At 35.8% G+C, this 22,835-nt stretch overlaps 1 protein-coding gene across 3 annotated transcripts in view; it reads left to right on the top strand.

Annotated features, from left to right (window-relative positions):
• The window catches only part of SLC12A7 (solute carrier family 12 member 7), a 60,427-nt gene that overhangs the window by 34,997 nt on the left and 2,595 nt on the right, over nucleotides 1-22,835 (top strand). The window contains exons 13-24 of one of the 3 annotated variants that reach the window (XM_033071353.1): nucleotides 595-713; nucleotides 1,373-1,471; nucleotides 3,296-3,415; nucleotides 5,060-5,164; nucleotides 6,514-6,682; nucleotides 9,321-9,516; nucleotides 12,530-12,699; nucleotides 12,850-12,981; nucleotides 14,791-14,898; nucleotides 18,139-18,255; nucleotides 20,456-20,637; nucleotides 21,928-21,942. In XM_033071353.1, the coding sequence (XP_032927244.1) occupies nucleotides 595-713; nucleotides 1,373-1,471; nucleotides 3,296-3,415; nucleotides 5,060-5,164; nucleotides 6,514-6,682; nucleotides 9,321-9,516; nucleotides 12,530-12,699; nucleotides 12,850-12,981; nucleotides 14,791-14,898; nucleotides 18,139-18,255; nucleotides 20,456-20,637; nucleotides 21,928-21,942 (1,532 nt within the window). The remainder of the gene's footprint in view (nucleotides 1-594; nucleotides 714-1,372; nucleotides 1,472-3,295; nucleotides 3,416-5,059; nucleotides 5,165-6,513; nucleotides 6,683-9,320; nucleotides 9,517-12,529; nucleotides 12,700-12,849; nucleotides 12,982-14,790; nucleotides 14,899-18,138; nucleotides 18,256-20,455; nucleotides 20,638-21,927; nucleotides 21,943-22,835) is intronic. The other 2 variants (XM_033071335.2, XM_033071344.2) reach the window with 2 other exon arrangements.

Raw genomic sequence — 22,835 nt, 5'->3', positions numbered from 1 at the left:
GCATGGAGAATGAATGAGGACTTAATTTCTCTAATTCAATGGAGGAATGTGGAGGAGAATACACTGGAACTTCAGGCAAAGCATTTTGCCATCTGTCACCAGTATGACTGTATAGAATTCTCCACAAAGGCAATTACTTCATGTAAAATGGTTTTTGGTAGGGCTCTGTGCAGGGCCATAGTCTTATCTAATTTCTCTTTAAGGGTCAATATTATGTTCACAAGTACTGAATTGACAACTAATCTCTGTGCTACAAAAAGTACTGGCCAAAATTATATTAGCTTTTTACTAGGCATAAATCTCTGATGCATATGTTTTTTAATTTTCTTAAAAAATATTTCAACAACAGTTACCATAGGACTTTAATGTTATGTAGTCATTGCTTACTTTAGTAAGTGTATTTCATATTGGAAATGTGTGTTTTGCTATTTTAGTTTTGGTTTTTCATAGTATAGATTGCATCATTTTCCTTTGTAGCTAATAACTACTACTTCCAGTTAGAACTAGGTAAGTTAGTTCATGATTTCCACCATAGTTTATTACTGTACAATGAACAGCCTTCCCTAATCTTACTGTATACTTGAATTGAACTAGATATTTGGTCATGGAAAAGCAAATGGAGAACCAACTTGGGCTCTACTTCTCACTGCTGGTATTTGTGAAATAGGAATTTTGATAGCCTCATTGGACAGTGTTGCACCAATTCTTTCAATGTAAGTATGAGTGTGCTGTTCTGTGTTCTTAAGTTAAATAGCATTTTCTTTTAAAATTACTAGGCAATTATTTTTCTTTCTGAAATAATACATGTTAGGCTTTGTTTTCAAGCAAATTATATTTCTATTTGATCCTGGAGATAATATGAAACAACTAAATGTTTTGACTGAACTAATTTCTAGGCACAAAAAAAAAATTCATATCAGAGGTCTGGAATGCTAATAAAAGTGTTCAACTTCTAAAAAACTTGGATTTTAAAATAGTAATTACTGCTATTTTAGGTTGAGTACATCTAACAGAGACAGACTAAATTCAGTATTTTAGAGTATGAATAGAATTAAATTTTATTGACTTTGTCCAGAACATGATACTATCTGAGCTACTATAGAAAGAGAAGAAAATAACTCTATCTCAGCCAAAAATTATACACCATGATTGTCAGTTATGTGCTTTAGGCTCTATATTATGGTAATACCATATTTTGAGGCCTAATATTCTGTAAGTGATCTTAATGTATATCTTATGTTCTCTTGGCCACTGTGAACATAGTGTACAGGAAAATGGACACCTTCCTTCCCTTTTTTGCACTGTGTTTACATTTTAACGCACATCTGTCTAGTGCATTTCTCATTAGAAAATGCTCTTCCTTTCTTAACAGGTTTTTCCTTATGTGCTATATGTTTGTAAATCTGGCTTGTGCAGTTCAGACGCTTTTGCGAACTCCCAACTGGAGACCTCGTTTCAAGTATTACCACTGGTAGGGAATATTTCTTCATTCAGAAGGGTTAAAGCTACCTATAGAGCCCTAAATTGTTTCTTTTATTGCAATAATGAAACAAAATCTCCTTTCTGATTTAAATTAGTTATGATTCATACACTCTATAAGAGCATCATTTGTTTTCCTGTGTTTGGAATAGTGCCATAGTAATAACAGTGATCATGAAAACATCTGACTGGTATAGATGGTTTGGAAAGGGGTTACAGGATGACATTTTATTCTGCTTAGAAGCCCAAGAGATCTTCTATGTAAAAATAAGGATGAAAAACCATGAAATCTGCCTTGTATATATACTTAGGGACAACTGTTCAGGAAGGTTAGGACAATTTTCATTTTGGTTATGCAAAAAATACACAAACCCAGAACTTCTACAGAAAAAAAATCTCATTCAATATACATCAGTTGGCTAAGTGATGGTGTGGTGACTGGTTTTAAAATATGATTTGGACATTGCATTTGATAAGTGAAGTCAGCTCTTTAAAAAGTGAGTAAAGATCAATAATATGAAAGGTGAAAGTGTGTTCTTTTTGTTTAGTCTTTTTTAATGGGTTAAGTTTTAACACCTCAAATTAAGATTGGGAAACTTCTTGATTTTTTTTAAACTGTATGTTAAAAGTACATAATTTAATTAAAAATAATTCTATTGAGAAATTTTACTGCTGAAATGACTTTAAATACTAGAGCATTTAGTAGGTAAGCTGGAGTGATTCCAGGATGTAAGAGTTCCTTATGATTTTTCCTTTTAAATAGTTGAGTGAAAATGAAATGTTGCCGTTTTAATTTTAAAAAACTTGTTGAATCTTCTCAGTAGTTACATACTAGTTTGACACCTAACTCTCCAAATACATGTGTTTGGCAGCAATTCTATTTTATATTTTTCTCAGAGACATCAGTGAGGCAGCTGACTCACTTGTGTGACTACTTCTAGCCAAAGCAGGTGTTGGAATGTTCAGCTGGAATTGGGATGGTATTTTAATTTTTGAGCAAAAGTTGAGTAACTACGAGACTGATGTTCTCAGAACTGGTACAGAGCATTCCCTTAGTTTAAAATTGAACTAAGTGCACTTAAGTACCCGACTAAAGGTACCAAACCAAAGTTGACTATACTGACACTCTGTCAATATAGCCAAAGTGAGCTCTAATTTTGAAATTGGGTGAAAATTAATTTGGGAGGTTGTATATGACTAAAAGTACCACAAAACTGTGCATTTTGAGATGATTTATATTTGATAAGTGTGGATAAACCAGGCATATAAACTTAAGTTTGGAAATACTTTTGTAGTTTTTTTCAGCTTACAGTAAATTCTTCTTTTTAACCTTTAGAAGATTGTTTTCTGTATTCTATTGACTTGTGTTATTGGCCAAGAGACAGACCACAACAGAAGTGAAGAATAGAATTGATGAGTCAAATTGAATTTAAACTAATCAACCATTTTTGCTGCAAGTAACAAAGTTATTTATTACTATTTGAATTTTTGTAACTTAAATTCAAATCAGCAGTAATAAGTGATAATGTGTTTTGAAAATGGCCTTACTTGGAGGTGCTGAAGTTTCAATACTGACAAATGTAGTAAATCTATTGTTCTGTCTAATTTAGATGCATTATTTATGTCACACAAAAGTTTTGAATGCAATTTTCTCATATCAACTAAAATTGAGACAATGTATTTTTAATTTTATAGTAGCTTAAAAATACCCTTTGAAGGAGAAAGACCTTTCTGGAAGTTAACTTAAATAAGAAATTAACTTTGTAGAACATTTGCATGCCTATTTAAAAAAATGGAAAACAATGGTTTCTTTTAGGACTCTTTCATTCGTGGGGATGAGTTTATGTCTTGCCTTGATGTTCATTTGCTCTTGGTACTATGCTTTGATTGCCATGCTAATCGCAGGATGTATATACAAATACATAGAATATAGAGGGTAAGACCATATATCTTATTTATTCTATATTTAATATCTTTACCATTCAGCAAAAAGCTCTCTTGTGTAAAATAGATACAACTGAAGTAATAAAGTTCAGAGTATTCTTTGAAACAAGGTAAGATTCGATCTCTGTTAAGGGTTGTAAGTTTTCAGATTTTAATTACTCTGGAAGCTCTGTTACAAACTTTTCAAGTGAGAACTGGCAGAAATAAAAACCAATAAATCTAGGAAACTCTTGTTGTAGTAGAGATGAGGGTGTTAACTTTTGGTACTTCAGGAACATTACTGCTCAATAACAAGCACCAGCTATTACAGAACTGTAAATTATTATTACCTTGTGCAGAAGCTCAAACTATACTTTTTTGTGTGGACTTGATTACTTTCTAGAATTAATTTTTAAATTGCAACATACATAGCACTGTGTGCATTTGTCAAGAGATAGTCATAGCTGTAGGACATGCTGAGTAGCTGTGAGTCTTAAAGAGCATGCTGTGTTAATAAAAAAAACTCCAGAAAACAAAACCAGCAAACAACACAAAAAAAGACCCCAACTGAACAACATATACAAACACTACAGGTAATTATGATCAGTTAATGTGCATGCTATGCCTTTCTAAGGAAAGATACCCTATGCTGAAAGAAAATAGTAAAATCATGGAGCAGGAAATTAAAGCTAGGGCACTTGTCTAGATGAGTGATTAAGCACAGTTCTTAAGTGGATCAGCTGGTATAAACTGTTCCACCCCTGTGGATTCTTAGTAAGTCCATTTCCAGATTAGATGCTTTCCTGGATTATAACATCTCCATTTACTGGGCTAATGATAAGGAAATTAATTTCCCGAATTTAGTGAAGAAATCAGATCAGATTGTAGCAGTTCTCATGCATATATATATGTGCATACATTAAATGATTCATAATTTCAAATTCATATATAAGTTCTACAAATGTTGGCACATACCAGGACATTTACCTTGTTGAAGGAGATGCTTTAATAGAGGTAGCAAAGTTCAGAGAAAATTAATGAGTGAAAATCAGACGGAGGGAGGGTGACCAAGGGAGGTGGACTCCTTGCCATTTATAGAATTCATTCTCCTGACCACTTTCAATCACCAATATCCTATACTGGAATTAAAAGGACTGGAAAATGTAGGAAGACTGGAAATGGTCAGGAGAAAGTCAGTGGAATGGATGTAGCCTTAGGCTTTCTGGGAGAGAAGCTGTGAAGGAAAGAAAGTGGAGAAGGCAATAGTGGTGGTGTTGAGGGCAAGATAGGTTACGTTAATCCATGTGACGTTGTTTCACTTGCTAATTTTGCTGTTTTAATATAATTCCTTTTAAGTATATTTCGCTTGTTCATTCTAGTGCTAAAAAGCAACTTAAGTAGCTCTCACCATTACAAAAATGCTTCTGAAGTATGAATAAACAAGACCATAGTAAATATCTATAAATACAGAAAAAAATACCTTGAAGGGGCCTGGGACTGCTTCACCTTCGTTAGTCCTCAATCTTGATTTAAGTCTACAAGACATGTTTTTTTCATGCAAAACAAGAATGAGCTTGAATTTTTTGCATGAGAAAAATCACTTGATTTGTATAAATAGATGGGACCCTGTTAATTGAATCTCTTTTGTATTCTGAAGAGCTGAAAAGGAATGGGGCGATGGAATCCGAGGACTGTCTCTGAATGCAGCTCGCTATGCTTTGCTTCGTGTTGAAGATGGTCCTCCTCACACCAAGAACTGGAGGTAGAGTCCTGTGTCTTTTGGGGTCACTTAATTCTTGAAATATTGGGAATATATTGGGAATACTGCTGGTAAAGCAGTGAAGTAAAGTGAAATTCACCTTTAAAATAATGTTTTAACTTGGACGTGGCAGTGATGTCATTGCAATACTACTGTTTCACTGAAATGGAATGTGACTTGTGGTCAGCATCTAATCGACTTTGAACTTAAATCCATATGGTGTTGACATGTTTTTTTAAAGTGCAGAAGAATTGTAATGTTTGATTATTTATAGACTTTTCAGATTCAAAGAAACAGTTATCCTTGAATCTCACTGTGTCTACAGAAGAAACACTGCAATTCCATAAGTGCAATTTTTTTTTTTTTTTTTGCTTTTGTATATGTTCCCTCTGAAATATGTTATACAAGTCTACAGAGGACCCTTTATTTTTAAAATTTGTTTTTGTGGTATTCTTTTTTATATAACTTTATTCAATAGTAGCACTGTCTAAATTTCTTAGATGTCATTAAAACAAAATCTCACTTTTTACTGTAGTGGAGTTAGATGTCCACTACTATTTTTGCAATATATTTTTTTTTACTTGTTAAATTTAATTTTCATCAAAGCCAACATAAAAAACCTACTTAACATTTAAAAATTAAGGACATTTCCACATTATGACTTCTGATGAATGTAATGTGATACTTGAATTCTGGTAGAGGGATGAGTTGCTAAGAACATCATGAAAATGACAAACTCAAGTAGATACGACCGCAGATGATGGTTGGAGCACAGGAGCATCTCTCCTTCAGGGAGAGGCTGAGGGGAACTGTGGTTATTCAGCTTGGAGGAGGCTGAAGAGGAGCCTAAAAGCTGTTACAACTAACTTATAAACATGCAGAATCCAAAAGAACCTAAGAAGGTGGGGTCAGATTTCTTACAGCAGGTTAGGATAGGAGAATAAGAGAACATGATAGAATAACTAGGTATTGAAGGGGTGACCCAGAGGTCTGTTCCTAGAGGTTTTCAAAATCCAACTGAATGAAACAGTAAACAATGTGATGTGCATTCATTGTTTAGTCATTTCAAGCAGAAGGTTGTACCAGATTACATTGCAAGAGTGATTTTAAAATTTTCTAGGTAAAACTGGTATTTCAGGGAGTTTTTCAAAATGATATTGTGATGATTTATGTATTCCATACCTGAACTTTTACTGCTATTGCAAATTATGGCTTACCTACTTAGAAGCTGGCTGTTTGTCAGTGAATTAAGCAAGTAACCTCCATTTTATTAATTGTCATTTTTAATTTTCCAGTTCTTTCTAATGCATGTGTGTGCGCACTAAACTTTCTTTTTTTCCTTTGTTTGGCAGACCTCAACTTTTGGTCTTGTTAAACTTGGATAATGAACAGTTAGTGAAACATCCTAGATTGCTTTCTTTTACCTCTCAGTTGAAGGCTGGTAAAGGACTGACTATTGTGGGTTCTGTACTTCAGGGAATCTACTTAGATAAATGTACAGAAACTCAGAAAGCTGAACAGGTATGTAAAAGAGAGCTTGCAAATACTTGTAATTTACAATAGTATTTAAATATGGAATCTGGCCCTGGATAACTCATACAATGAATGAGAACAGACTGTTGTAAAATATTGAATAAAACTTCTATTTTTGCTTCGAACACAATCAGTGATTATATAAAAACAATCAATTGGTGTATGTAGCAAAATGTGTTAAAACATTTTTCTAATAGGATGAGACAATACTGATACTTCCTAGCTTTTTCTTTAATATTGAGAGCCCTGGGCTTACAATTAAATTACAATAAAAAAAAAAAAAAATTAACCCCTTCCCCCCAGAAACAAAACTAAAAACCAACAAAACAAAAAAAACCACCCCAAACCTACAAAACAAAAATACACACAAACAACAAAAAACAAAACCCATCAAGTTTTAACAAATTAACTTATAAAGAAAAGAGATATATTTAACCAAAAAATTAATGTTTAACTAAAAAATGCAAATGTTTGGTATATCGTCCTCGTGATGTGATTTTTACATCCTTCTATAAAAATACCTAGGAGAATTAAGATTAGGCATACTCTTTGCTGGAAAACTGTTAACAGGATCCTTCTGGAGATCCTTTATTTTATTTTTCTAATTATACCATATCTCCAGAGAAAGTAGGATAGGTAGGAAAAAATAATAAATTGACATATAATTCAAAATTACATCCAGCAGTGCTTACGAACACAAGTGAATTTAGTTTCAATATTTCTTTAATAATAATACTTGTATTTACCTGCCTATGCAAACTCTCCTACTCCTGCCTTTGTAGAATAGGGAAAAGTTTGGAGAAAGTATCATGTTTCCTGTATTTTACTGAAATGTCCAAAAGTAGGTTTTGATTGTTGTTATATCTTCCATATTGGTTAATTTCTGCTGTTGTACAAAAGAGTACCATTTGTTATGTCTACTATTTTGACCCAAGTAGTCTTCAAAGCTGTGTAAAAACGCCTGGGATTATTTCAGACCTGATATCTCTTAAATAGATGAGCATTTAAGATCTCGAAATGGACTAGCAAACATAGCTAACTGCCCATTTCCTCACAGTTTTCTTTTTTCTTCCTCTTGGTACTTAGGCTTATCCATAGTGGCTTGTAAAATAACAAAGTATAATGATAGATGACCTATTTGATATCACATGAAAAGCTTCTAAGAGACCAATTAACAACAAAAAAAAGTTTGAAAACAAGTTGACAAGTCCGACCATGCTATATTGGGCAAGTAGTGGTTATTAAGCTGTTGCTATCAACATGTATGAGTAGAAAACAAGATGAAGAATACAAAATCAGGCCTATGAAATAAAACAGATAAAAAACCTTTAAACAGAAACTGTTTACCCACAAGAATTTGAAATGTTATTTGTAGATGGCCTAATTTAGCTGTTTTTCTGAGAGATGGAAAATGAATGAGTTTAAGGGAAACCTAATCCATGGGTTCTCTAGAAAGTCAGACCTGGTGTTAAGATTCAGGAAACTATTGCTTTTAAAATGGAAATGAAGATGAATTGTAAAAGTTTCAGCATCTGGAGGCCTCATTGGTTCTGGAAAATTTAAACTAAAAAGTGTTTCTAGGAGACCTGTAGGAAAGATTTCTTCTGTCTGTCTTCTAAAAATCCCCATCTATTTAAACTGATAAAACCCTCCCAGATATCATTTGCACAGACATACTTGTTATTTTTGCTAGCAAATTCTCTGAAGAGTCTTTTTCTCTATGTCAAATGGAGTTTCTGATGAGAAGCCATACTGAGGCAGTGCCTGGCACTCTGTAATTCAATCTGTTCCTGATGATTTTTGACAAATTTTGATTTTTGTAAAATTCAAAATATTTATGTATTAGTTCTTCCTTCTGAAACACATTGATCTCCCACACAAGTCACTGATGATGATGGGGGATTTTAAAGTTATTTAATCAGAAAATAATAAATGCCAAAGATCATGTTCCCTGGTCAAGCTTGATACAGGTTTGAATGCTTCTTTTAAATTAGCTGAAAATGTGTCTTCATGTTTCTCAGTGTTTAAGCAGAGGAGAGCCATTCTGAAATTCAAGGGGCATGGGGTATTTAATCTGGTCTGCTTATCTTGTCATTATTTGGACAGTGCTTTCAATTTTCTCCTGCACATCTGTTTTTTCCATGTTGAGAGCTGATAAATAATCATCCTGTTAATGTCAAAGGTATTTGAGGAACTTTAGCAGCCTCTTCTTCTTAAGTACTTGGCATCACACTTCCAAACTCTTCCAATTCCAAAAGAATTCCAGAAGAATGATCATTCCAACTATATGTTGCTTTGTCAGTCACTGGTTTTGATGTTACCTGAAGCAGTGTTACTTCATTTATATTTATGTGTTTTTACTCATGTCTTGTTCATTCTTCTTTGGAAATGAAAGGCTGAATAATTAAAATAATGAAAAAACTGTGTGTGGTGGCTTTTGGGGTTGGTAGCAATTGGGACTCTAGTTTTCACAGAATCATGCTCACTCTTTTGGAATTAGTGATTTCTTCGTGAGGTTATACATTGTTGATAAAGTTTTGCTATTATTTAATGTTGTTACTCCTTCTGGTTTTAATTATCAGTGTTGATGATTTGTATTTCCCTGTGTGTAATTTTCCTGTTGCAGAATGTTAAGGCCTTAATGAGTGTAGAAAAGACTAAAGGATTTTGCCAGATTGTGGTATCTCCCAGCTTCAGAGATGGAATATCCTATTTGATTCAGTCAGCTGGTCTAGGAGGGATGAAGCACAACACAGTCCTGATGGCATGGCCACAGTCATGGAAGCAGACAGAAAATCGTTTCTCATGGAAAAATTTTGTTGGTATGTGTTTATTGGCTTTCTCATTTGCATTTGTAATTCAACTCTGTAACTAATGTATTTACTGTGTGGTAGAAATGTGCTGCTGAACTTCTGGTGGACAACTGAATATTTATTCATATCTGGTTTTAACTGGAGTGGGTTGTCTCAGCCCTCTCCGACCACTTCTGGTTTGCTTTTTCTTCTAAGTAGGTTGATAGGTTGGTCACTAAAATCAGTGTCATGGTTTAGGAATGCTACTGAGCAATTTAGTGCTCCCACTGAGACTTTCCAAACTATACTGCTGCTTGCTTGCCCCCCTTCCTCCTCCCCCATCCGCCTTGGGCTGGGTTGGAGAGAAAAATTTGAGGCACAAAAGGTACAGATCACAGTTTGATATAAGAACAACCACTCCCTCTGGCTCAGAACTGGTGCCAGTCTGCCATTCCTTCTGGCTTTGAACTGGCCCCATGTTTATTCAACCAGAGGAAACCCCTTCTCCTTGGAAGAGACTCCCTTACCCCTGTCCCTGGCAATGACCTGAGGTGGTATTGAATAACCTCTGGGTCCTAGCCATGCCCCCTCCTGGCTGTTGCAAAAACTAACCCTGTCCTGGCCCATTTATGTCATGCTCAGATCCTACACCTTCCAACTCATATATATGTGTCTGTATATATATGTGTGTATGTGTATATATATCTATATATACATACATACACAAACAAGTGTCATTTTCACCATCAATATCCAGTCCTCCAAGATGTCTTTTGAGTTCATTTAGTCCATGACTGCGGGTTCTAAGTGTCTTCCAGAGCAGGAGGGCTGGTTGCAAGCTGCATCAGGAGCTCAGAACTGGTGCATCTGTTGTAGACCATACTCATTGTCCATGGTTAAGTTCACTTCTCAATCACAAGCCCATCAGTATGTTGCATCTCTTTCCTGATGACCTGAGATACCATTGGCCCACTGAGCCAGAAATAATTCAGCCTATGTTGCCAGTCCACATCCACCTGAGAGGCTTCATTCTTGGCTGCCCAGTGTACTTGCCCATTGTTTCAATATCCTGACTTATGGGTATGTGTGCATCTACAAGGCATGCTTTTACAGCCAACTTCTCTACCCAGGCAGTGATGTCTTGCCACAGTTCAGCAGCCCAGGTGCCTTTACCTCTGTGCTGCCAATAGATCTTTTTCTATAGTACTTGCTATCCCCACAGAGCATTTGCTACCATCCATTAGTCAGTGTACAGCTAGAGTGTTGGCCATTTCTTTTCTTCAGTGGTGCTTAAAGCCAGCTGGAAGGCATTCAGCTCTGCAACCTGTCCCTCAATAGCTTCTGTGACTCACTACATAGGACTCCATACAGCAACTTTCCATTTTCCATGTATCCCTACAATATGATAGGAACTATCAGTAAAGAGAGCATAACACTTTTCAGGTAGCTGATTATATGGTGGGGTCCCACCTTTTCCTCCTCCGATGTTAGTATGAAATTTTCACCTTTGGGCTAGTTTGTGATGACTTCCAAAATCCCTGTGTAATCGGGGTTTCCTGTTCAAGCTTGCTGTGTGATCAGCGTGACCCATCTACTCCCGTATAACATCGGTGGCATGATGTGTGGGAGTGATTTTCACTTTGAACATCCAGCCCAGCACTGACAGTCAGGATGCCAGGAGGAGCTGTGCTTTAGTGCCAATCACTTCTGAAGAAGCTTGAACCACTTTATAATATCCAGTTATAATGCCAATAGCCCTTTCTCAGTAGGGGTGTAACAGACTTCAGATCCTTTGTATCCCAGATTCCTGAACTCCAGGAATCATTGTTGAGTCTCCCCAGGTACTGTTTACCAGAAACTTCAGTAAGAACTAATTTCCCTAGCTGAAGCATAGAGCCTATTTTTCACATCTTGTCCTGCCCTGACTGGCCAAGGGCTACTGCATGAACAGTCTTGTGTTTCATTTGTTCAAAAGCCTTTTATTGTTCAGGACCACGCTTAAAATCATTCCTCTTTTGAGTCATATGACAGAGATTATCATACAACTTATGACTTACAGTCATATGACTTACAGTCAACTTATGATTTGACTGTATTCTGGAATATGCATCTTCCAAAACCCCACACAGCCTAGGAAAGCCTGTGCTTCCTTCTTGCTGGTTGGTGAGGACATAGTTGCTGTTTTGTTGACCACATCCATGGCAATCTGATGATGTCCATCTTGCAATTTTATTCCTAAAATCTGAGTTTCCTGGGCAGGTCCCTTGATCCGACTTTGCTTTATGGCAAAACCGGTCTCCAAGATTATTTGGGTTATCTTCTCCCCTTTCTCAAAAACTTCTGCTGTGTTGCCCCACAAGATGATGCAATCAATGTATTCCAAGTGTTCTGGAGCCTCACCCTTTTCCAGTGCAGTCTTGTTTCTTAATTTAGTGCTCCCACTGACACGCTCCAAATCATGCTGCTCTTCATTCACTTTTCCTCTTCCCCTGTGTCTGGTTAGAGAGGAGAACTGAAGGCACAAAACGTAAAGATCACAGGTTAAGAACACTTTGCTGGAAACAGCAACAATATTAGTAACAAAAGTGTACAAAAGAATGAATGATGCATATGCAAAAATGCTCACCCTGAAGCTCCACCTGATCGCAGCTGTGGCACCCCAACCTCTCCCGCTGCCTTGGAACTGGTGCCACCCAACCACTCCTTCCTCAGCTCAACTCAGAACCAGCACCATGATTATTTGACCAGAAGGAACCCCTTCTCTTCAGAAGGAACTCCCCCCTGCTTTTGGCAATGGCATGAAGTAGTGTAGAGTAACCTCTGGGTCCTAGCCACACCCCTCTTTGCTGTTGCAGCTATTAAGCTTGTCCCCGATGGAACCAAGACACCCAGGATTTTTTTGTGTTTTGCCAAAACATCTAGGATATTCCTCTTTTGCCTCAGCAAAATCTGGGAGGGTTTAAACTTTTGAATGTAAAACAAAAGCAAAATTTGTATATGAGGACTAGGAGTTCTTGATTAAATACCTTGTTTTGCCTTACAGATACTGTACGAGAAACAACTGCAGCTCAACAAGCGCTTTTGGTAGCTAAAAACATTGACTTGTTTCCAACAAATCAAGAACGTTTTACTGAAGGAAATATAGATGTGTGGTGGATTGTTCATGATGGTGGTATGCTGATGTTGCTGCCTTTTCTCCTTCGACAGCACAAGGCAAGGACAACAGAAAATGGTTGGGATTTAATTTTCTAGCACTGAATGGTTCTAAGAATGGCTAATTAAATACTCCTTCACCTTCTCCAAATTATGCACAGTAATAGCAATCACAGTGTTACAAACAGTAATAATGTATCTTTTTGGTAGGTTTGGAGAAAATGTAAAATGCGTATCTTCACTGTCGCTCAAATGGATGACAATAGCATTCAAATGAAGAAGGATCTTCAGATGTTCTTATACCACCTCAGACTGAATGCTCAAGTGGAAGTTGTTGAAATGGTTTGTTACTACATATTTTTAATGTGCAACTGGGACTAAATTTGGGAGAATAGAGGGATATTAGCCCAAATATAGAAATTGAAAGATTGCAGTCCCACAAAGAACAAGAAATTAAGCATCATTATCTTACCATGTTACAGTGCTAGTGTACGTGTTGGTGAGTTTAATGGGTTTTTCAAGGAGAGTTTGTGATGTTTCATGTTTTAATTCTTTATTTATGAGGACTTGTCCATAGAGCTGATTCATTCAGGAAGGAAAAAGCTTGAAGTTTTAGCAAGCAGTGAAATGGAAGGCTGAATGTGCTTAATCTAATAAGCTATGATGTATGGTATGAGACAGGATGGACTTGTCTATGTCTCCAACTGCTGTAAGAATACCTCTCTGGAATAAGGAATCCCTAGACTCAAATGAGAGTTGTTCTTGGCATCACCAGCCTCAGCCAGCACTGGACAGCAGCTCAGTATAGCTACAGTTTCACAAGTCAAGGTAGTGGCAAAATGCATTTTGTAACCTTTTTCCTTTTTTAAATATGGGTTATAAACGGTTTAGGAAAAGGACAAAAGATATACTCCATCTAGGCCCACTTTTTTTGGAAACCAAGGATCTAATTTCCAGCACTTAAAGGTGACTAGCACAATGTGGAAAGTAAGACTTGTGGGGAAAAAAAAACCCCAAACAACCAAATCTTTTACTCATTCTGAAATTGGATGAAGATTAGTAAACTCGTTCAAAATTTCTACCACCACTAGTTTCTAGAATCACCAGAACTTATTGAAAGGTTTATCATGCTAATCAATCATAAAACAATTTTAAGAATTGTTAAATTACTTAGGAAAAAATTACTCGTCAAAAATTTACTGTTCTTTGCTTAGACTACTAAATATGAAAATCTCAAATGCTGTGGCATGTACAGTTGAAAGAACACAGATTGCCATGTGAAATCTCAACCTTGGTTGAATTTTGAGCAGAAGACAGTGTAAAAAGTTACTCTTGTTTCAGCTAGGGTAGAGTTAATTTTCTTCATGGTGGCTGGTATGGGGCTGTGTTTTGGATTTGTGCTGAGCACAGGGTTGATAACACAGATATGTTGTTGTTATTGTGGAGCAGGGCTCACACAGAGCCAAGATCTTTTCTGCTTTTCGTACTGCCACGCTGGCAAGGAAGTTGAGGGAGACTGGGAGGAGACACAGCCAGGACAGGTGACCCCAGCTGACCAAAGGGATATTCCAGACCATATGACGTCATGCTCAGTATATAAGTTGGGGAGAAGAGGGAAGAAGGGGGGAATGTTTGAAGTCATGCCGTTTTTCTTCCCAAGTAACCAGTATGCATGATGAGGACCTGCCCATGGGAAGCAGTGAATTACTTCCTCATTTTGCTTTGCTTGTGTGCACAATTTTTGCTTTTCCTATTAAACTGTCTTTATCTCAACCCATGAATTCTCTATCTTTTATCCTTCTGATTCTCCCCCGAATCCACTTGTGGGGGGAGTAAGAGTCTGCATGAGCCCTGGTTGCTGGCTGGGGTTAAGCCACTACATAAATAAAATTAATTATTTTCTTCTGTGGGTAATATTTAATTCTGAGAATGTTCCAGAGTGTAAGAGATATGTTACACTGCTGTTTGAATATTAGGTTTTAAGAATGAGGACAGAAGTGATTGATCAATTATATGCTTAGGATTACTCTAATGCCATGAATATATCCAGGACGACCAAATGAATAAAGGTGTGAGAGATACACTGTCTAAATGTTGTTCTTCTAAATAGTACTTTTCTTCTGGTGTTTTTAATGCCAATTTATTTTGCAGTTTGAAAATGACATTTCTGCGTTCACATATGAGAAGACACTTATGATGGAACAGCGATCTCAGATGCTAAAACAGATGCAGCTATCAAAGAATGAAAGAGAAAGGGAGGTAGGAACTTAAACTTGACAGGATGTTCTGTGAAAAATCAAAAAGTACTATCTTTTGACTGTAGCTTCTAATCAGTTTCTAACTAGTCAAAAACTTCCATAACTGCATTGTGTTTTTCTACAACCAGTTTTACTTGCAAGGTCAAAGTTACATGGGGAAAGAAATAATTTTTATTCAAACAGATTTTAAGAGTTTTTCTGTTTTTGTTGAGTGCAAGTGCTGATCAGCAAAACATTTGAGTATCAGTGTGGAATACATTCAGAACCTTTCCAAACTTGACATCAGTATAGCTAAAATTCATGATTATGCAACTAGACTGGCTATCTTTGATTGATTTGGTCTTAGGATCATAGAATCATTTAGGTTGAAAAAGACCTTTAAGTCAAGTCTGACTAACCTAACCCAACCCTGCCAAGTCCATCACTAAACAGTATCCCAAGTGCCATATCTACATGTTGTTTAAATACCTCCAGGGACTCAACTTCAGCCAGTTCCCTGGACAGCCTATTCAAATGCTTGATAACCCTGTCTCTGAAGAAATTTTTCCTAATGTCCAATCTAAATATCCTCTCATACTACTTAACGCCATTTCTGCTTGTCCTGTCATTTGTTCTTGGGGAAAAGAGACCAACCCCACCTCACTACAACTGTCTTCCAGGTAGTTGAGTAGAGTGAGAAAGTCTTCCTGAGTGTCCTTTTCTTCATGCTAGAGAACTCTACCTCTTTCAACCAGTCCTCATATGACTTACAAATACATCATATTGTACAATATAATACAGATTTGTTCAAATCACACTGTGTTTTAGTTTCTGCATTAATTTGAACATTTTATGGATCAACTATTTTTTTCTGAACCAAAATTAGACCAACAAACTATAATCATATAATATCAAAATGGAAATGCTGGTTTTGCTGCTCCCCTACACTTACTATTTTGCATATTGTATCAGCAAGCTTCATTCAGCTGTATTTTTCTGAATATGTGTAACTTATATAAGTTTTTTCCTTTTGGCTTGTGCTTCTGCTCCCTCATCTATTCTGCTAACTCTTTCCATATTATCAAGACTTTTTAGTCTTGATAACCAAGCAAGATATGTCTTGATATCAAGCAAGTGATGTAGAGGATAGTGAATGCTCTGGCTTTGCCATCACATAAATTATTTCCATCCCATTGCAAACAAGAGAACTCTACTGTGTTTAATTGCTCATTTGTAAAACAGCTAGATTTTTTTCTTGAGGCTTTTCTTTTTTGGTGTTAACCATACAAGTCTGAGTAGTTTCGGGTTTTTATGGGTTTTTTTCCTTTTATTTTTCCTCTTCTCTCTATTCATTTTTCCACCTCACAGGATTTTTTAAAGGTTCCTAAAGATGCCTGCTGTTGTTACAGTTTATTGCTGTAAAAAAATCCCCTTTCTTATCCATGTCATGGTAGTTTTCTTTCAATTTGAGCTTGCCTAACATCTTTCCCGTAAAGAAATCCAAACTTCTCTGTACATCATATTCAGTCTTATTGTTTCTTTACTGAACAGTAGTATTTTTCCAGTGGACTTTGAGTGATTTATCTGTTATAGATTTTGAAGGACTTGACTTCCACGTGACTAGTAGGAGCTAGTGCTCTGTATTCTATAGCACATAAATTGCAGAGGAGATGAAAGAATTCCTCTCAGCTCTGAGCTGGTTGGAATCTGGATTATAATTCAGAGTATTGTTTGCTTGGAAGTTTTTATGTCTTTCTGTTTCCTCCATATAATTTTCTTTCCTTGTTACTCACTTTTATCTGCACTTTACCATCACCATTATAGCATCAGTTTCTTCCTTCTTACCAGGCAGGGTAAAATCTGAAACATTTAAAATACCACTGAATTTATTTCGGGGTCTGAAGTAAAACCATTGTTAATTCCAAAAACCTCTAATACTTAGTGTCTCGTACAAAAATAGAAGTCATATCCATCTATTGTTTCTGATTAGGATATCTGAATCTACCTTGTTCTTTTGTATTTCCAAGAAAATGTGGTTTATGTCTTCGCTTCCTCTGGAGGTACAAGATTGGTATATGCACTCAGTGTGCCCAGCCCATTCTTACTCTGATCATCTTTCCTTAAATGAGCTGAGCCATTCTTTTCAATTTTTTGCTGATGTCCAAAACATTTATTTTATTAGTATTAGTAGTTCAAATTGGTGTTGCTTTTCTTTTTAATATTTGTCTTCAGGCATTCAAATATAACCTGGTATTCCAGCTCTGAATAGTGAGTGTAATTTGGTTTCCTGTTACCACCAAGATCAGTACTTTAACCTCACTTTTGTGCGTATATGCCTTCAAATGATGCTCATACCTTCCCTAAGAAGAGAATTTGGTTTTGTACAGCGTAGATTTGCTGTTTCAGTCATAGGCATGCTTTTATCCCTGAGCAATCACCCTCACCCTCCCTTCTCCTGTCACTTTTTAAGAACAGAGCTGATTTGATCTTGCCTCTGGGTTTTGTTGTAAAACTGGGGATTGAGGACTCACCAGATTTTTGTTTACTTTTTTGGAAAACTTGGTCAATTTGCTTCTATTTTGGTGCAAATATACTATGTGCCTGCAAAGTGTAACATAGGCAACTTAAGTGTAACTGGCAAACATTTATTTATTCGACTTAGTCAATAGTGCTACAAAGGGGAGAAAAAATGTAGAGCCTCATTCACTTTCTTGCTTCCCTTTTTGATGGTTGTTGGCTTCTTTCTCTGGTTGTTCCTCACTAAGAACTCTTGAGCAAGGTGGTGATAAGGGGACCAGTGAGAAGATAATAATCATTTCCACCAACAAATTGTGTTGGGTTGTGCTGTTAGGTAAGATTGGCAGACATTTGGGTGCATGCAGGTGAGGAGCACAATTATAGTTTGTGAATCATTTGATTTTTTTAGGTTTTTACAGTTGAAAAGTAGCTTTCTCATGTGCTTTAATTTTTTTCACAGTTTCGATTGTAGTTGAGTGGAAAAATTCACCTAAATATATACATATATGAAAGGATGTGACCCCCAAAAACATGTGAATATTTGAACTTCCCATAGAGACTGAAGGACTCAACTGGCTTCATGTTTTCACTAATGTCTGTAAAGGGACTTCATAAGTAACTACTAAACATTTTAAAAAGTCTTATAAGTTGATACCACATCTCATCTATTAAAATGAAGAATAATATGATATCTGCTTTTTCCTGTAGACTTTTTTTTTTGTCATTGGTAACCTTTTTGTCCCAGATTCAGAGCATCACAGATGAGTCTCGAGGCTCAATTTCAAGAGAAAGCTACTCCAGTCCATTGTCCATTGTCCAAGATGCTCAGGCACTGATGACTAATGATTATCAAGAGGAAGAGGTAGTTGGACATAGTGCTGACCATGACTAGACATATTTTCCGTTGCAACACTTCAAGTACCACTATTGCAAACTCAACACATGAACAGTTGTACACATGAACAACTTAATCACTCACTGTTATAGAACAGTTTCAATATTTTTTCTAAATTAATTATCTTATTCTATATTTCTTGTCTCTAGATGATACTTCTGTGACATGAACTATATTCTTTCTCACACTTATTTTCCATAAAAGAAACACATTTCTGAGACTGCCTGTTTTCTTAAGAGCCAGAATCAGGGGGCCACATTAATAAATGTATTTTGTGCTTTCACAAACCATTGACTTCCTTTGTAGTTCCTCTACTGAAATACTGAAGATTCTCAGAGATTGTATTGATATGCTAGGTCTTTTAAGGAGTGCAAGCCATTTTTATTTGCAAGCCATTATTAACCCATATATGTCATTACTGCATTCTGTGTGGTGACATTGAAAGGAAATAGACTGATGTAACCAATGAGTTTAGTGTGCACTTGAAGTGTTGCTCCTATGTAAAATGTGTAGCCTAGTTTGTAGAAGTGCCGTACACCTTTGTATTTCCTTTTTGTCATGGAGTGAGAGAGAAACGTGTTGTGTATCATTAATTGAACTTATTATCAAACTAGCAGTAAAAAAAATGTGCTTTTGTTGTGTTTGCATTTTTATAAACCTGTATTATAGGTTCAGAATTTCTCTTGGTCTCACTATCTTTCTAAAAATGGCAAATTTTCTTCCATTGAAGCATAGTTACACTGAACTTATCTTACAGCTGATCTTCTGAAATTTTAGTTCATCAGATACTGCTGCATGGTATTTACAATATTGGCATGTATTAGTTTTTTAAATTCTCATGATAGAACTGTATTCTATTCTGATTTGTGGTCTTGGCTCATCATTTAATCATCTGTGAACATAGGAAGATCATCATACCAAGAGATATTTATGTGAGTCTCAGAACTGAACTCCAGAATTTGGAAATCCTGAAGGATAGGGAAACAATAGGAAACAATTTAGGTAGTATACCGAAGCTCAGAGGTATTTAAAGCCACCTGCAATTACAGTTTGTGAACCACTAGAGGAATTACTTTTCTGAGAACAAAAGTAGTATTGTCATCTGCTTGGATTTTACTCATGCTTTTTATTGACCTGCATGGAACTCTTAATTACCAGGTATGTGGAGGGACCATAAACATGTCTAACTTATGAATAATTAAGGTTCCCGAACGGAACAGGAGCTTCAACTCATGATTTAACAAGTCCCTGAATAGCTTTCAGAATTGTTAAATATCTTAAACAAAAAGAAAGCAAACAAACAATCACAGGAAAAAAGAAACACCACCTCCAAAACAGAAAACTCCAAAGTACAAAAAGAATCCCACCTCTAAATAGCAATTCACTTCTAATTTTTAGAGTCTAAGATATTGTGTTTGTGTTACATTTGATGAAAATAGAGAAGCCTATGGACAAAGTATTATGAGGAAAAGTAAGTAAATAATGTGTTAAATATTTAATCTTTTTTTCCTCCAAAGAAGGAAGGGAAATGGAAAATAGAAAACACAATATTCTTCCGACATGCATGTGCACTTTTATGTTCTTGCAGTTGATTTGCGTTTCTACTGTTAAAAGGGAAGAGAAGGCCCCTTCATGGCTAGATTGGTTGGATTTGTTGTGTAATATCCTCTTACATGCATAAATAATCTAATTTAGTAATCTAAATCTATAGCTAACCTTCAATTCAACCAGTCCCATAGTGGCATCATAAGACTCATGTGGTAGTTCAGCTAAAGGCATATGAAATGGACAATGTTTACAACAGTATCTGAGAAAATAACTTGTGAACAATGAGGGTACTGGATTTCAAGTTTTTCATTGGTAAAACCACCCTGATGTTCATAAAGTATTCTCTGGTGGAATTCAACCTCACCTTAGTTCATTACATAAGTAATGTTGCACATAGATGTAGTCTTGCAAATATAATCAAATAAGAACATTTTTACAAGCAATTTCACTTCATGCTGAAGTCGCAATAGTCTCACGTTTGTTCACAAAGTAAGGTGCATTTTTCTTTAGCTTCTTTAGTTCTACCACTGTAAAACTCCTTTTCAAAATTTTAATAACATGTAATTTACAAATGCTGGTTTTGGCTGAATCTTGGGGCGATTATTTGTTTTGTGGCCAGGCCCAGCTGATCCATGATAAAAACACTGCCTCACGCTCTGCTCCAGCAGCTGAAGCAAGTGTGGCAGCTGCTGTGCCAGAGAAAGTGCATATGACCTGGACTAAAGAAAAGTTTGTAGCGGAAAAGCATAAAAACAAGGATTCCAATGTGTCTGGCTTTAAAGATATTTTCAACATGAAGCCGTAAGTATGCATGTGGTATTTGGAGCTTTGTATTTAATTGTGCGTATTTTAATTTGTGTGTGGGAGGGTGAGGTTTTAGTTTATTGTTTTATCTGGGTTTTGTTTTTTAGGAGATTCTGCCTTATTTAAAATTGAATACAAAAATAATCTTCTCATGTACTTAAATGCCATCCTTATAAAAATAGCATAGACTTGGGTGGAATGACTGTAAAGAGTCATTCAAAACAGTGTTGTGAGTGAAGTTTAAATATGACAGACTTCAATCTGTAAACTCAACTTTTGGATAATACCAGAAAGTAGATATGTTAAAAAGCTTAATGATAACTTTTTCTTTTTTCCTGTGGGTGAAAAATTAGTGTATATGTCCCTGCATTTTTATTGTTTTTGGTATTAGAGGGAGTACCAAAGAAGCAAATAGTCTTTCAAGACGTTTAGCTTGTGGTTTTGATTTTGGGTGCAGGTTTTTTGTGTGTGAGGGGTGTTTTGTTGGGAAGAGAGGGAGGTGGGGCTTTTTTTGTTGTTATTGTTTGGTTTTTTAATGGACATTCAACCCGCATCCTGTAAATTCAGGAAATAGAAAACTTGTGTAAATATATATGTCATGCTATGTTAAGTATTTCCTGTTTAAATATTCCTTAATGGTTTTTTCTTAAATAGATAAGAACTACTCCCTACATCAAACCAATGTAGTAGACACAAAAACAATGTCAGAAGGAAATCAACTTGTTTGTTTCCTCATGTTGTGGTTTACAGCACTCACATGCATCTTTTCTTAGTTCTGGAAGAATGTGCTTAGAAGCATAGCTTAAATTATTTTCTATGCATGACCAAAGCAAAACTGTGGATGTCAAAGGAAATATTAATATCTAAATGAAACACATGTTAAATCTAGGACTTGTAGGCAATGCAGTTAGAAAGCCTATTTAAAATTAGTACCTTAAAATCCTAAGTTGTTTTGTGGATTTGCTTTGAGCTCTTTAGAAACAGTTTGCCTTCTGCACATTCCAAAAATTATTGTGCTCATGCTCCAAAGCATTGTCCTAGGCTGCATTATACTCTAATCAATAGGGATTTTTAAAATTTATATCTTTGAAACGTTTGTTATTACTACTTCGGAATTGTGCAAGACACTGATTTCAGATATTATTATTTTAAGACTACTGTGTGTAGTTGGGTAGAAATTGCAGTTCAAACTTTATGTACCTGTACAGTATATTGATATTGTTGACTTAAAAAATGTACCTGATGGCATAATTTTTTTTCCTATGTGTTTGCTTCGCTTTCACATAGAGAATGGGAAAATCTGTAAGTCTAAATTTCACTTCATTTAAACAACATAGACTGAGTTCTCTAGTTCTTGTGATCTTGTACATTGTATGCATGCTTCTAAATAGTTTTGCAATGCATGTATTCTTTTGTTCCTTGTTTAATATCCTATGATTTAGCACATCCCTGAAAAAATATTCATCATTGTGACTTGTTAATGTTCTCTTAAATATGATCAACTTTCTATTCAAGGTAAGTCACAAAACATGTGTTATAGTTTCTGTAAGAATATATATGTGCTAAATATATGTGCTATAACTACTTGGACAATAGGGAATATTTGTTCACAAAGTGAACTTTCATGTTTCATCAAAAGTCAGTTCTTGCCTGACTTCTACCAACCCATGCATGTGTAGAAATAAGAAGTTTGGACATATATTGGGTATGACAGCACACAAAAATGGAATGCTACATCTCTTGAGTGGAACTCATTTGAATGCTCTGCTTTTTTTCAGAATTCAGCATATTCTTAATTTTATCTGCTTAATAAATTGAGCTTCTTATGAAAATTTTGGAAGTTAACTTTGTCTACTATGATTTCAGTTCTACCAGTGCTTGAAGGATAAGTGATGTTAGCCTCATTTTACACAACACCAGCCTTTATTTCAGTGCTGAATTTTTGCACGCTCTGTCATAAAGTTACATCCTGCATTTTATTTTTAGTTTAACAATGTTTCACTTTCAATATTTATACATCTCAGTTATATACAGTCTTGCCTCTCTTCATAGTTCTTGTTTGGTCTTCTCAAAATGCAATTCTGCTTCTGAAAAGCGGAGCTTCAAGCATTCCTTTGTTCCATATATAGTTTTTGTACAGTTGGTTCTTAGGACAGATGTCCACCATGATAGAAAATCTCCCAGGAGGGACTGAT

The sequence above is a fragment of the Catharus ustulatus genome, chromosome 1 (genome assembly GCF_009819885.2).
Source record: "Catharus ustulatus isolate bCatUst1 chromosome 1, bCatUst1.pri.v2, whole genome shotgun sequence".
Lineage (NCBI taxonomy): Eukaryota > Metazoa > Chordata > Aves > Passeriformes > Turdidae > Catharus > Catharus ustulatus.
This window is presented reverse-complemented; position numbering and strand designations above follow the sequence as displayed.